This window comes from Myotis myotis, unplaced genomic scaffold (assembly GCF_014108235.1).
Source record: "Myotis myotis isolate mMyoMyo1 unplaced genomic scaffold, mMyoMyo1.p scaffold_m19_p_5, whole genome shotgun sequence".
Lineage (NCBI taxonomy): Eukaryota > Metazoa > Chordata > Mammalia > Chiroptera > Vespertilionidae > Myotis > Myotis myotis.
The window spans coordinates 99,393,526-99,408,640 of record NW_023416357.1 but is presented as its reverse complement, the minus strand read 5'-3'; the positions used below and the strand labels follow the sequence as shown (position 1 = coordinate 99,408,640).

Below are 15,115 nucleotides of genomic sequence, written 5' to 3'. Positions count from 1 at the left end.
AAAGCCTGGCTCTGTTTCCAAGTTTCCTGGGAGAACACGCCCTGCTGCTGAGCAAGGGGCTCCTGAGGGAGTGAAAGCCAAGCCAGCCTGGGATTCAAATCCGGGTTCACCATTTTGCACTGTGTGACCTTGGGTAAGTTACTTAGCCTCTCTGGGCCCCAGTTTCCTCATTGTCAAATGAGGATGCCATGCAGAGGATTAAATGGAAGAATACACACAGCTGGGAGAGCAGAGTCAGGGCTCGATGAGTGCCAACGATTCTGAGACACAATCTGGTAACATCCTCACATTACAGATGAGGAAGCAGAGTCTCAGAGAGGGCAAGTGACTTGTCCAAGGTCACCCAGTGAGAAAGTAGAAGAGACTCAACTGAGCCTGACCAATTCTGAAACATGTACCCCTTTTCCTCCTCATACTTTCCAATACATGCCAGCATCTGTCTGCCCATTACAGAGGTGGGGTGCGGCTGGCCGCCCTGCCTCCCTCCTGCATCTGTGCCAGCAGAGCCCCCTGAAAGGGGTGGGAAGGAGCTGTGCTCTGTTCTGACAAACCTGTACCGTGCCACCATTCGAGTCTTGTCTGGAGAAGGAAAACGCTGGGTGCCTGTGATGTGCCAGGCTCCGCATAAGCTAATCAACCTGGTTTTGTCTTCTGGGAGACAAGCTTGGTACACATTTTCCAGATGATAACACAGACTTAGAGAGAGCAAGGCTCCCTCCTCAGTGGGGAAATGCCTTCCTTTGCAAGAGCGTTCAGGGCCCTCCCTTGACAGCCCTCAGAGTCCGGACCCCTGTCTGGGAGCCCCATGGTGCACTCTGCCCCCGCCGCCCCCCCCCCCCCCATCAGCATGCCTATTCTAACGCTGGTGGCTGGTGTGTTTGTACAAAGCAACCAGATTTGACAGATGGCAGGAGGCAGCCCCATCCTCCTGACCCTGGCGGAGGACGGCTGGGCTGGGCTGGCCTGTGGGGCTGGGATAACACCAAGGGCACCAGGCACGCGTCCATCCCCCCTCCTCCTGTCTCTGTCAATCTGAGCTGTGTGGGTGCGCCTTTCCGCTGGGAGGGATGGGGGTGGAAGTGTGTCCTCAGATGCCGGCACTATATTTGGAGCTCGCTTTGATTCTGATTCCAGGGCATGTGGGCTGTGACAGGCGCCTGGAGCAGACCCTGCTTGAATGCCGCCAGCCACGAGTGCTCACACGCCCCCCAGTGGCTCTGACTGGCTCGGACTCTGGAACTTCCCAAACTGGCAGACTCTCCCCTTCCAATCCGGATGCCTTTTCTTTCTTTTAGTTGCCTAGCTAGCTGCTCTGGCTCCAACCTCCAGGAGGTTGAATAGAAGCAGCCGGGGCCAGGCAGCTTTGCCTTGCTCCTGCCCCGAGGCGGAAGGGTTCAGTCTGTCACCATTGAGTGTGAGGTCCGCGGTGGTTTCTGTTAGGTGCATTTTCCCCTCTGAAAGATGCTTTCTTTTAAAGTCCACTCTTTCTTCTAAGGGCAAAAGCTCAACTGTAAATCCAAAGAGTGATCTGCCAGGTCGCTGTGTGGACAGTGATGTTGGTAAAACAGCAGTGGCCACGCTTCCCAGGGGCCAGGAATGTTCTCACTCCCCAGAGCCCTCTGTTCAATGAGCAATGAGAGCCATTCCAGCCAGGGCAGGAGGAGGGCTGTGCCCCGCGGACCTGGGCCACCCCCTCGCACTCACCGCCCTCTACCCCCAGGCCTACGAGAAGCGCTTCCCCACCTGCCCGCAGATCCCTGTCTTCCTGGGCAGCGAGGTCGTGTTCGAGTCCCGCAGCGCCGATGGCGCGGTGCACGTGGTGGAGCGGAGCTGCCGGCTGCGCGTGGAGGCCCCGCGGCTGCTGCGGAAGGTGGGAGCCCGGGGGCAGAGGAGGAGGTCGGACAGGGTGGTGGGTGACAGCTGGGGTCCAGGGGCAGGGCCACGCGGTGGGGCCGGTGTTGGGCCGAAAAGAGGGGTTACGCGGTGGAGTCTGGGTCGGAGGGCCTCTGGATGGTTGCATCCGGAGGGACCAGGGCCAGGAGGCTGGACTGGGACTGGGCGGGGAGCAGGGGTCCGGGAATGGAGGGCTGGGGAGATGAAGGCGGGGACCCCGAGCCAGACAGTGGGCAGGCGTGGGGCAGGGTTGGGGATGGCGGGTTTCGGGGTGACAGGGCCAGCCCTCGGGTTCGTGCCCCCATCCCTCACCCCGTGCGCGCCCGGTGCCGGGTCCCTTGCAGATCGCAGGGGTGGAGCACGTGGTCTTCGTGCAGAGGAACGTCTTGAACTGGAAGGAGAGGACGCTCCGCATCGACGCGCACAACGAGACCTTCGCCAGCCGCGTGGTGGTCCGTGAGAACTGCAGCTACACGGTGAGCGCGAGCAGGGCGACCCCGCCCGCCCCCAGTCCCCCCCCGCCCCCCCCCCCCCCGTCCCCCCGCCCGCCCGCTGGAGCGCCCGCTTCCCGGCCAACCCCTCCCTCCTTCCCTCCCTCCCTCCTTCCTGCCCCCTCAGGGCCTTGTCAGATAGGATGCAGGCCGCTCCCTAGTCTGCAGTTCAGATACACAGCCCATACCTTTTTTTTTTTTTTTAAAGTTTAAGTAGTTTAAAATACTGTTTGAGACATACTTACTAAAATAGTACTTGTTGTTTATCTTAAATTCAGATGTGACTGGGCATCCCGCTTTTAATTGGCTAAACCTGGCAACTTTTCTCTGCCCTCCATTCTTCTCGTTCCTCTCCTGCCTCATGAAACTGCGCCTTATTTCTCTACCTGTAAAATGGGGTTAATGATGGTTCCTGCCACATAGGTTGTGGTGAGGATTAAAGGAAGTAAAATATTCAAACCCCTTAGACCAGTGCCTGGCATATACTAAGTCCTGCATATGTGGTATCTTTTAATATAGTTAAGGATACTTATTATTCTCCAGTGCATACTGATTGAGCACCTTCTATGTCAGGCACCCTGAAAGGTGCTGGGCACCGTGGACAAATGGGCCTGACCACTGCCCTCTTGGCACTTCCATTCCAGTGGGAGACACAGACCAGAACCCCCCCCTCCCCCAAAAATCAGTATAGACTTACAACTGTTACACATACTCAGAAGGGATCCACCAGATAGAATTACAGAAAATAAGAGCTGTCTTGGTAACTGTCCCTGAGGCTTCCCTGAGGAGGTGCCATTGAAGCTGGGATCTGAAGGGTGAGAAGGCTGGGAAGTGAGTCCTGGGAGAGGGAACAGCAGGTGTGACCCTGTGGTGGATGAGGGCGGTCAGAATGAGGGCTGCAGCTGCGGGGTGGAGGGGGTGGGTGGGGGGGTGGGGGTGGGGGGTAGGGGGAGGTGTCCCTGCTGGCCTCAGGCCTGGAGTGAGGCCTCTGGGGGGCATTTGAAAGCCAGCGCTGCCACTTTCTTGCTGAGTGACATTGGGCAAGATGCTTTCCCTTTCCTGAGCCACCCTTCCATGTGTGTAAGAGGGGACCTCGGCAGAGCCTGCCTCAGCGGTGCTGTAGGAGCAGCCATGGCATTTTACAGGTGTTTTTTTGTTTGTTTGTTTCTTAAGATTTTTTATTGATTTTTAGAGAGAGAGAGGAAGGGAGAGAGGAAGGGAGAGGAAGAGAGAGAGAAAAACATCAATTTGTTGTTCTACTTATTTATGCATCCATTGGTTGACTCTTGTATGTGCCCTGACTGGGGATTGAACCCACAACCTTGGTGTATCTGGATGATGCCTAACCAGTCGAGCTACCTGGCCAGGGCCTGTTCTCTAACACTTTAGACCTTGTGTTCTGAGCGGGGGCTCTTGGGACTGCTGGCCCCCTCGGCTGTTGCAAGCTGTGACAGTGCTGTCTACTGAATGCTCTGGCTGGCGCAGGCCCCCAAGAGAGCCCTGGTGTCCCCCTCCCTGAGACTGTGTCATCGCCCCTGCCTTGCTTTCAGGTCCACCCTGAGAATGAAGAGTGGACTTGCTTTGAGCAATCTGCCTCGCTCGACATCCGGTCCTTCTTTGGTTTTGAAAGTGCCTTGGAGAAGATCGCCATGAAGCAGTACACAGCCAACGTCAAGAGGGTAAGAGAGAGGCTCCGTCCGTCACAGGGAGAAAAGTGCACAGACTTTGGGGGCTGCCAGTCCTGGTTCAAAACCTGCTCTGCTACTTGACAACTCCTGTGACATCACGCAAGAGCCTTAACCTTCCTCATCTGTAGAATGGGTATTCTAACAATGGCCATATTACAGGAGATGATGGATGGACAGCAAGCCCGTAATGGGGGCACCATAACCACTGTCCTGATTGCTCCCAGGCTTGTGTGTAAACTCTGTGGACCCAGAAGGGACATTGTATGATGCTTTTTCCTGGTTAAAATTGTCCCCGCTTGGTTTAAAGATCTGAGACACATCACTGAGTAGAGGCCTTTAGTGTCATGAAACAGATTATATCCATTTTAATAATATATTTTGCCCAATGGGTTATCAATATAAAACTTACTTGGGAGCTATTTTACGTTCTTTGGTACCAAATCTCGCAAATCCGGTGTGTATTTAACATTCACAAAACATTTCCATCTGGCTTGGCCACATTCCAATTGCTTAATAACCACGTGTCAGGGCTGGGACCAGGGCCAGGTGGGGGTAACTCCCAGGCTGACGTTGGTTACCCCGCTGTCCTGCCCCGGCGCTGATGTGCCTTGGTTCTCTCTGGCTCGCAGGGGAAGGAGGTGATTGAACATTACCTGAACGAGCTCATCTCCCAGGGCATCTCTCACATTCCCCGGTGGACGCCTGCCCCGGTCCGAGAGGAGGACACCCGCTCCCAGGCTGGGCTGGGAGATCCCGGCTCGCTGGAGGTCCATGGGCCCAGAAGCACCCAGGACCCCGCTGAAGAGATGGTTGGTACGGAAGGTAGGTGACTGTGGCTGAGGCCCGAAGTCCTAGGACGTCTGCGTGGGGTTTGCTCATTCTGTGGGGGGAGAATTGCATGGGTCTCCTCGGGGATGGACCTGAGTCCCGGAATGACAGCCTCCTCCCTCTCACGGCTGCTTTGCCCTCTCTCTCTTCCAGTCCAAGAGCCAGAACTGGTTTATTTCTAGATCAGGAGTTGACTTGATCTGGCGCCTTTGGTCTCCCCTTTTCTCTGGTTGATTACTATTTTAGATGAGATCGGGCGCGTTCAGGGTGGTATGGCCGTAGACTGGTTTGATTACTATTTTAGATTATATGAGTAATGCATAATCATGGCGGGAAAAAATCCAAGTAGGAAGTAGGACTCCTCTGCTCTCCTTGGAGGCAACAATAGTTTTGTGTTTGTGAAACTATCTAGGCACCTATACATGCATAATATGTACATACATACATACATACATGTGTAACCTATGCTGAACAGAGGAGAGCATATTATACATCCATTTGATACTTTGTTTTTTTCACTTACCAATGTTTCTTGAACAACTTTCCGTATCAGTGCAGGTGTCTTAGCACTTTGCAATATTTCATGGTGTGGTTACACCACAACTTACTTAAAAATAAACATTTATTGATTATTTTTAGTTTATTTAGCTAGTGGCCTACTGATGGATATTTAGGTTGTTTCTGGTTCTTTTCAAATTACAAAAATGTTTTTAAAATATTTGCATGAGTATCTACACAGCATATAATTCAAAAGGTTGAATTGATGAGTTGAGGTTATGTGCAACTAAAATTTTGGTTGATTTACCAATTAGGCCTGCAAAGAGGTATTAGGCAATGTTCCACCAAAAGTGTGTAGCTGTGTTTACTCCTGGCTTCACTATGGCTCCCTGCAGGACAATTATTAAACACTAGAGGCCTGGTGCTCGAATTTGTGCAGGGGTGGGGTCCCTCGGCCTGGCCGGAGATCGAGGTTGATTGGGGGCGGGGGGCCGGCAGCCAGGGGGAGAGACCTTGGGAGATTGGTCGGCTGGGCACCACCCCCCCGCCCCAATCCGTCGTTCGGTCACTTAGGTTTTTAGATATATAGATTTTAAACGTAAAGGCAAAAAGTGGCCACTAGTCGTTTAGTGGTCACCTCTTTCCTATGAGTGAGGCCAAGTATTATTTTTTCATGTTTAGTGACTCTATTTAACTTTTTTTGTGAATCCCTGTTCTTGTTCTTTGTCCATTTTCCTATTTGTCCATTAATTTCTTACTACTCTGTGAGAGCTCTTTGCATATTAAGGCAATCAGCCTTTTGCCACATTTCAGACTTGTATTGACATGGGAAATGTTCACAATATGATGTTAAAGGAAGAAAACCTAGGATACAAAACTGCACATCCCCCTGAATCCAGTTTTAACATGTGTACTTGTGCTCTCGACCTGCCAGTGTCTCCTAGGCACATGGAAGGGTAGAGCTTGCCTGACTTAGAGAAACTCTATGTAACCAAAAACACATCCAGGGTTGTGTTTAGGAAGAACAAAATTCACCTATTTAACAATATTTATTCTGCACCAACTGTACTAGCTGGATGCCATTGTGTGTGTGTGTGTGTGTGTGTGTGTGTGTGTGTGTGTATTTATACTCTTTGGTCAATCCTCACCTGAGGACACTTTTTCCATTGATTTTTAGAGAGTGGAACTGGGAGAGAGAGAGAGAGAGAGAGGAACATTGATGTGAGAGAGACACATTGACTGGTTGCCTCCTGCATGCACCCTGCCTGGGTCTGGGGATCAAACCCACAACCCTTTGATGCATGGGCTGACACTCCAACCACCGAGAAACTGGCCAGGGCATACATACATTTTAATAATATTAAAAAAATTTTTTTACAACGCTGCATTTCTTCCCCTTTCTGTGCAGACACTGTGCAGGCTGTGCCCTGTGCCCTCCTGTTTTACACAGCCCTTTCCTTCCTTCTCCGTCTGGTCTGTCCACAGCAGGGCTGGTACTCAGGATGGCTGGTGGAAGGCACGGCATGCTCCTTCCCCCATGCTCTGGATCACTGCGCCTTTGTGTTCGGGTGAAAGGGGCCTTCACAGCTGCCTGGGGGCTGGAAGGATGCTGGTATCTCCTGCCTCCCTTGTGTTTTCTCCCTCAGCCCTTCCTTGCCCCCCCCCCCCCCCCCCCCCCCCCCGCTTAGAGCCCCCCACCTGCCTCCAACATCTCTGCCTCTGATCCCTCTGTGGGTCTGGACAGTACCCTGCACAGCTTCTCTCCTGCCTCTAGTTACCCAGACGCCTCCTAGAGCAGATGGCCTGACCCCCAGCCCTGGGCTTTGTTTTGGAAGGAACCGCTGGGTCCTGCTGCTGGGTGTGCAGACACTGTGCCATCTGCACACAAAAAGAGCTATGCCCACGGGGCTGCTCTTTGCAGAGCGTCTCACCCACTGCAGAGAGGCTAACACACTGAGATGCCTCACCATGCCGGCATCTGCCACTCAACAGTTGAGAGTGGGCCACAGGACCTCAGCTTATAGCCAGGCCTCTAGATGCCAGCACACGCTGACCCTGAACAGCCCAATTGTGTGAGACGGGACTGAACAGTGGAAATGATCTGTGCAGTTATGGACTGTATTCTGAGATCAGTTTAAGAAAAGCCTTGCACCCCACAGGGCCTGGGGCGGTGGAGAAGCAAAGGAACTGGCATTTATCAGCCGCCTGTTATGCTGGCCACTCTGCATGCATTCACTCATTTGAGTGTACTGAGCCTCTCTCAGGCTCAGTTTTGTCTTCTCTGAAGTGGGAAAATAGTGATGCCTGCCTCACAGGAGTGTAGGGAGAATTCACAGAGGCGATGCATATTGCTAATAATTGTTTCGCCAATAACGAACAGTCAGAGGAGAAATTAAGAAAACAATCCCATTCACAATTGCATCAAAAAGCATGAAATACCTAGGAATAAATTTAAACAGGTGAAAGACCTGTTATTTCTAAGAAAACTATAAGACACTGAAGAAAGAAGATACAGATAAATGAAGGCTACACCTTGCTCATAGGGTGGAAGGATTAATATTGTTAAAATGTCCTTACTATCGAAAGCAATATACAGATCTAATGCAATCCCTATTAAAATATCAATGGCATTCTTCTCAGAATTAGAACAATTAATCCTAACATGTATACTGAACCACAAAAGACCAAAAATAGCCAAATAAATTTTGAGAATGAACAAAGTGGGAGGTATCATGCTCCCTGATATCAAACTATACTATAAAGCTACAATAATCAGAACAGTATGATACTTTCATAAAAACAGACACATAGATCAATGGAATAGAATAGAGAGCCCAGAAGTAAATCCTCGCTGAGATGGTCAATTAATCTACAACAAAGGAGGGAAACATATACAATGGGATAAAGAAAGTCTCTTTAATAAGTTGTATTGAGAAAACTGTACAGATATATGCAAAAAATGAAATTGGACCACTTTCTTATACCATATACAAAAATAAACTAAAAATATATAAATACGTTGAATGTAAGACTTGAAACCATAAAAATAGAAGAAAACCTAGGCAAGAAACTCTTTGACATCACTCTTAATAATCTGTTTTTGGATATATTTCCTTGGGCAAGGGCAACAACAACAACAAAATAAACAAATGGGACTTGCATCAGACTAAAAAGTTTTCGCACAGCAAAGGAAGCCATCAACAAAACAAAACCATCAGCAAAACAACCTACGGAATGGGAGGACATACTCACAAATGATACATCGATAAGGGGTTAATATCCAAAATATATAAGGAACTCATACAAATTAACAACAACAACAAAACAATCCAATTACAAAATTGGCCGAGGACCTGAATAGATAATTCTCCAAAGAAGACATACAGATGGCCAATAGACATATGAAAAGATGGTCAACATCACTAATCATGAGGGAAATGCAAATTAAAACCACAATGAGATATCACCTCACACCTGTCAGAATGGCTATCATCAATCAGTCAATAAACAACTAGTGTCGGTGAGGATGTGGAGAAAAGGGAACCTTTCCTTGTGCACTGCTGGTGGGAATGCAGATTGGTGCAGCCACTGTGGAAAGCAGTATGGAGGTTCCTGAAAAAGTTAAAAATAGAGCACCCGTATGATCCAGCAATTCCACTTCTGGGTATTTATCTGAAGGAAAAAACCCCACTAACCCTAAAAGATATATGCACCCCCATGTTCATTGCAGCATGACTAGCCAAGATATGGAAGCAAACTAAGTGTCTATTCATAGACAAGTAGATAAAGAAGATTGGTACATGTATACAATGGAGTATTATTCAGCAATAAAAAAGAATGAAATCTTGCCAATTGCGACAACATGGCTAGAAGTAGAGGGTATTACCACCAAGTGAAATAAGTCCGACAGAAAAAGACAAATGTGATTTCACTTATATGTGGAATCTAAAAAAAAAAGAGAGAATAAAACATAAACAGACCCATAGATATAGAGAACAAGCTGATGCTTGCCAAAGGGAAGAGGATGGGGGGCGATGGAAAAAAATATTCAGAGGGCGGGACAGCTCTAGAAAATAGGGATTAGTTCCATTTCTGAAGGTCAAAGAGGACATATCACTTGTGACTGTGAGATCCAGGCTTGGCCCAGCGTGAGTTTTCAGAACCACCCTGGAGATGGATTGGAAAGACTAGAGGATTGGGCCCAGGTGGCTGTCATCTGGTGAAAGGGCCTCTGTATGGCTTGGAACTACATTTCAGATCCAAGGTGGCCAGTCAGGCATGGGCTCCAGAAAGGGCAGACAGGGCGGGGAAGAGAGACAGCATCTCCCTCTCGTCCTGAAGCCCCTTCTTCTCTGGCAGGGGACAAGCTGGACGCAGACTACATTGAGAGGTGCCTGGGCCATCTCACGCCCATGCAGGAGAGCTGCCTGATTCAGCTGCGGCACTGGCTGCAGGAGACACACAAAGGCAAGGCAAGTGCGGGGCTGGGCCTGCTGGAGCAGACGCAGGTTCAGCATTAGCTGCCCAGCCTGGGCACTGGGGAGCAAGGGCCAGGGAGACCAGTTTGTGTCATTGGTAATGCTGGGTACTTAGACTTTGCCTTCTTTTCATTACATATGGTTTCATGTGTCTGTAACACATGCTCCCATTATCACTGACTAGGCCAGTGATGGCGAACCTATGACACGCGTGTCAGAGGTGACACGTGAACTCATTTTTTTGGTTGATTTTTCTTTGTTAAATGGCATTTAAATATATAAAAAAAATATCAAAAATATAAGTCTTTGTTTTACTATGGTTGCAAATATCAAAAAATTTCTATATGTGACATGGCACCAGAGTTAAGTTAGGGTTTTTCAAAATGCTGACACGCCGAGCTCAAAAGGTTCGCCATCACTGGACTAGGCACTGCTGACATTAAGGCCAGACAGTCCTTTTTTTTTTTTTTTTTTTTAATCCTCACCCGAGGATATTTTCCATTGATATTTTAGAGAGAGTGGAAGTGAGAAGGATAGACAGAGAGAAATATCGATGTGAGAGAAACACATTGATTGGTTGCTTCCTACGTACCCCCGACCAGGGCCCTAGGTGGGGAGGAGCCTGCAACCAAGGTATGTGCCCTTGACCAGAATCGAACCCGGGACCCTTTAGTCCACAGGCCGACGCTCTATCCACTGAGCCAAACCGGCCAGGGCAAGACCAGACAATTCTTCATGGTGGGGGCTGTGCTCTGCATGGCAGGGTTTTGAGCAGCACCCTTGACCCCCACCCATTAGATGCCATGAGCTCTTCTCCCCACATTGTCACAACCAAAAATGACTCCAGACATCACCAATGTCCCCTGAGGGCACAGTCACCCCCAATTGACAACCACTGCTGTTCACAAAACCAAGCATGCTATTCTTTTTAAAAGAGACTTACTGACTTTGAGGGTTGATTTTTGACTGCATGCGGATTTTATCTTTAGACTCTAAGCCCCATCACAAGAAGGTCCAATATGCATTTGGGTCCCAAGCATGGACTTGACCTTCAACTTTGTTGAACTGGAACTTCCTGCTTAGTCATAAGTTGATGGCCTTTCCTCCCCACTTTGGGAGGCAGACAAGGGAGTTAGCACTGGGCTGTGATGTAACCTGTCTACCCGTCTCCTCATAGGTAACATTGGGGTAAGGTTAGTATTCTCCTCCCATGGTGAGTGAAAGGGAATCCACGTAAAGTGCTTAGAGCCAAGTCTGGTTCAGAACGAGAACCCGCTGAAGGGTGCTTTTGGTTGGCGCCCCTTGATGGTTGATATTTGCCAGAGGGAAGGAAGGAAGGAGAGCTGGTGGGGTTTTAACATGTCCTCTCAGCTATTCGTTAGACTCTTTGGGTTATATGTGGCAGGAATGCAGCCTGAACAAGGCAAAAAAAATTAAAAAAAAAAAAGCAGGCGGGGGGAGGTATTATTTATCAGCTCATATAACACACTGTTAAGAGGAGTGTGTTTATTTTCTGGGACTGCTGAAACAAAATGCCATAGGTTGGGTGGCTTACAACAACAGGAATGTATTCGCTCCCAGTTCTCAGCCACACGTCTGAGATCAAGGTGACGGCAGGGTGGGTTCCTTCAGGATCCCTGGGGGAGAACCTGCTCTGTGTCTCTCCTGGCTTCTGGGAGCTGCTAGCACCCCTTGGCTTGTGGATGCGTACGATCCTTCCCCAGTTAAATATTTTCAGAGGAGACAGGGGATTCATTTCCCATAATCCCATCTACTGGCTTAGGGACTACCATTCCCTGGGTCGCTCCTCCTTCTTCTCGCAGATTCCCAAAGACCAGCACATCCTTCGGTTCCTGCGGGCTCGTGACTTCCACCTGGACAAGGCCCGGGAGATGCTGTGCCAGTCCCTGAGCTGGCGAAAGCAGCACCAGGTGGACCTCCTCCTTCAGACCTGGCACCCCCCTGCCCTCCTGGAGGAGTTCTATGCAGGAGGCTGGCACTACCAGGACATAGGTGCGTTCCTTGACCTACGTAACATCAGTGCATCCCTGGTCACTGCTGAATGCACTGTGAATACCACTTTCCAGGCTTCTTATTTCTCCTTTGGACTCTTCTGGGCATCTGGAGATGACTGCCCAGCCATGAAGATGGCAGAGCTGGGCTTGAGGCAAATAGTGCCTTGGGGCTGCCACAGCAAACAACCTCAAACTGGGCGGCTTAAGACAACAGAAGTTTATTCTCTCCCAGTTCTGGAGGCAGAAGTCTGAAACCCAGATGTCAGCAGGCCGTGACCCTGTGCAGGCCCTAGAGTAGCATCCTTCCTTATCTCTAAGAACTCTGGTGGCCCAGCCTCACTCTAGTCTCTGCGTCTGTCTTCACATGGCCTTCCTCTCTGTGTATCCTCTGTGTCCTCTCTTCTTTTCCAAAATATGTTTTTATTGATTTTTAGAGAGAGAGGAAGGGAGAGGAAGAGATAGAAACATCGATGAGAGAGGAACATCATCGATTGGCTGCCTCTTGCACACCCCTTACTGGGGATCAAGCCCGCAACCCGGGCATATGCCCTGACCAGGAATCGAACCAGCGACCCCTTGACTCAATCACTGAGCCACACTGGCCAGGCCTCTCTTCTTCTTATAAAGACCCCAGTCATTGGCTGTAAGGCCAACAATGATCCAATGTGATCTCCTCTTGAGACGCTACTTCCAAATAAGGCCACATTCTGAACTTATGGGTGGTCGTGAATGTTGGGGAGATATTATTCAACCTACTATAAATTTTTTGAGGTTTTTAAAATTAAACTGCCATTGAAGCCAGTGCCTCGCATGATTTTCACTGCCCTTTATACAAAAATTCATACACAGTTGACCCTTGAACATTGCGGGGATTATAGGCACTGACCCACTCTTGTGCAGCTGAAAAATCCATGTATAATTTTTGACTCCCCAAAACTTAACGACAGTCGTCCTTTGGTTTATGCAGGGGATTAGGTCCAGGACCCCTTGAGGATATCAAAGTCCACAGATGCTCAAGTTCCTTATATAAAATGGTGTAGAACAATGCATTGATCTGCTGGTGGTGGAATCCCTGGATGTAAAACCCAGGAATTTGGAGGGCTGACAGCATATTTATTGGAAAAAAAAAATCCGCATATAAATTGAGCCAAACCCATGTTGTTTAAGGGTCATCTGTATGTTGAACAGAGCAAATGCTTGACTCTCCTGAAGAACGGGCTGAGACATTGTCCTTCAGGGAGTGGGTCCTCATTATTCACCTACTGCGTTTATCGCCCCCAAATCAATACTCAGGAAGCGTTGGTGGTCATTCGCGGACGTGTGCAGAGAGCCCGCGCTGCACGCCCCCGGCGGAGGTTGAACTGGGCGTCTTTCTGCCTTCCTGCTCCAGCGCTCAGACTGGAAACAGCATCCTTTTTGCAGTCTACTTAGTGCCACTTTCTTTATTTTTATTTTATCTTTGTGCGTTTGGTTGTGATTTTGCTGTTTACAACGGCCTCCAAGCATAGCGCAGAAGTGCCGTCTCGTGTTCCTAAGTGCACGATGGCTATGATGTGCCTTACGGAGAAAAGGCGTGAGTTAGATCAGACCTGCATTACAGTGCTGCTGGCCGTGAGTTCAATGTTACTGGATCAACAAAGTATAACTGAATAAGGTGTCCTTAAATAGAAACACAGAAAACAAGGTTATGTATTGATCAGTTGACAAAAATATTATGACTAGAGGCTGGCAGGAGCCTAACCCTGTGTTTTTCCTCGAAGCAGTGGGTCTGTATTCGATAGGTCAGTGCTCAAGGTGACTGTAGAACAACTAACGAGAATAAGAAGAATCGACTGCGTTGGTCTCTAATTCCTTATTTTTCCTTTTTGCTTTGGCTGACAGAAAGCTAACAGCCGACTTTTATCTACTCTCGCCATGCTCCTTCATTACAGTGGGGCCTTGGCTTACGAGTTTAATTCGTTCCGTGATGGAGCTCGTAACTCAAATTACTCGTATGTCAAATCAATGGTGAACGAGTGAGACACGTGATGCTGGGCTGATGTGGTGGCGTTCACTGTGACGTTCGCTGCGCCAACTAGCGGTGGGGTATCTGAAGCTGGCTCATAACTCGAATTTTAGCTCTTAACTCAAAGCAAAAAATCGGCCCAGAGACAGCTCGTATCTCGAAAAACTCGTTAGTCGGGACACTCGTAAGTCAAGGCCCCACTGTACGTGGCTCATCTCCTCTTTTTTAAAGTTTTTAAGCTAACCTTTTAATGTTAGGACAGTTAGGGGTTTCAGAATAGTAGCGAGGGTCACACAGAGAGTTGCTGTATGCACCTCACTCAGCTTTTAGCACATGCTCTGTTTCTTCCACCATGACCAGTGTCAGCCCCTCGCAGGAACAGGCAAGCTGTTAGTAAACGATGGAGCGATGGGCCGTGGTGAGCCGCGCCTGGCCCTGCTTCTCTGAGGGGGGTGAGGTCTCACCACGGCTTTGGCCCGCCCTCTCCCCAGCATTCCCTACACTGCGTCCCCCCTCTTTGCACAGACGGCCGCCCCCTGTACATCCTGCGCCTGGGCCACATGGACACCAAGGGCCTGATGAAGGCCGTGGGGGAGGAGGCGCTGCTGCAGCACGTGAGTCGGGGTCCCCCATTCCCTGGAGCCCCCGGGGCTGCCTGCGGTGAGCAGCCCAGTGCAGGCTCGCCAGCGCCTTGTCTACCCTCCAGGTTCTCTCCGTCAATGAGGAAGGACAGAAGAGATGTGAAGGGAACACCAGGCAGTTTGGCCGTCCCATCAGGCAAGAACCCGCCAGGGAACATTCCCCTGAACAGTACAGACAGCCCAGGCTCACTAAGCATGGCCCTTCACAGAAGTGTCCTCGCTTGATCCTCACAGCGATCCTGTGAGGCAGGGACCGTGCCGTCCCATCCTTTATAGGGGAAACTGAGGCTCAGAGTAGTGATGCCCTCCCCAGGTTGCTAAGCGGGTAAGTGGCAGAGCTCATGCCATGCATCCTCCTGGCCTTTGCCTTTTGGGACACACCCCTCCCCCAAGTGCCACCCTGACTCTATCTCCCAGGCATGCAGACTCGCAGCTGTCCTGGCCCATCTGGGAACCCACCGTTCCCCTCTGCCCGCCCCCCCCCCCCCCCCCGCGCCAACTTCCATGCCTGAGCCCAGCTTCCCACACCAGCACTCACAGCACTGTCGCCCCCAAAGGCACTGGACCTCTCCCCTCTG

At 50.0% G+C, this 15,115-nt stretch overlaps 1 protein-coding gene across 1 annotated transcript in view; it reads left to right on the top strand.

Annotated features, from left to right (window-relative positions):
- The window catches only part of SEC14L5 (SEC14 like lipid binding 5), a 44,787-nt gene that overhangs the window by 16,560 nt on the left and 13,112 nt on the right, over positions 1–15,115 (top strand). Inside the window, exons 3-10 of the mRNA XM_036310151.1 lie at positions 1,721–1,870; positions 2,238–2,369; positions 3,935–4,063; positions 4,702–4,894; positions 9,758–9,870; positions 11,700–11,889; positions 14,422–14,510; positions 14,603–14,673. Coding sequence (XP_036166044.1) covers positions 1,721–1,870; positions 2,238–2,369; positions 3,935–4,063; positions 4,702–4,894; positions 9,758–9,870; positions 11,700–11,889; positions 14,422–14,510; positions 14,603–14,673 — 1,067 coding nt within the window. The remainder of the gene's footprint in view (positions 1–1,720; positions 1,871–2,237; positions 2,370–3,934; positions 4,064–4,701; positions 4,895–9,757; positions 9,871–11,699; positions 11,890–14,421; positions 14,511–14,602; positions 14,674–15,115) is intronic.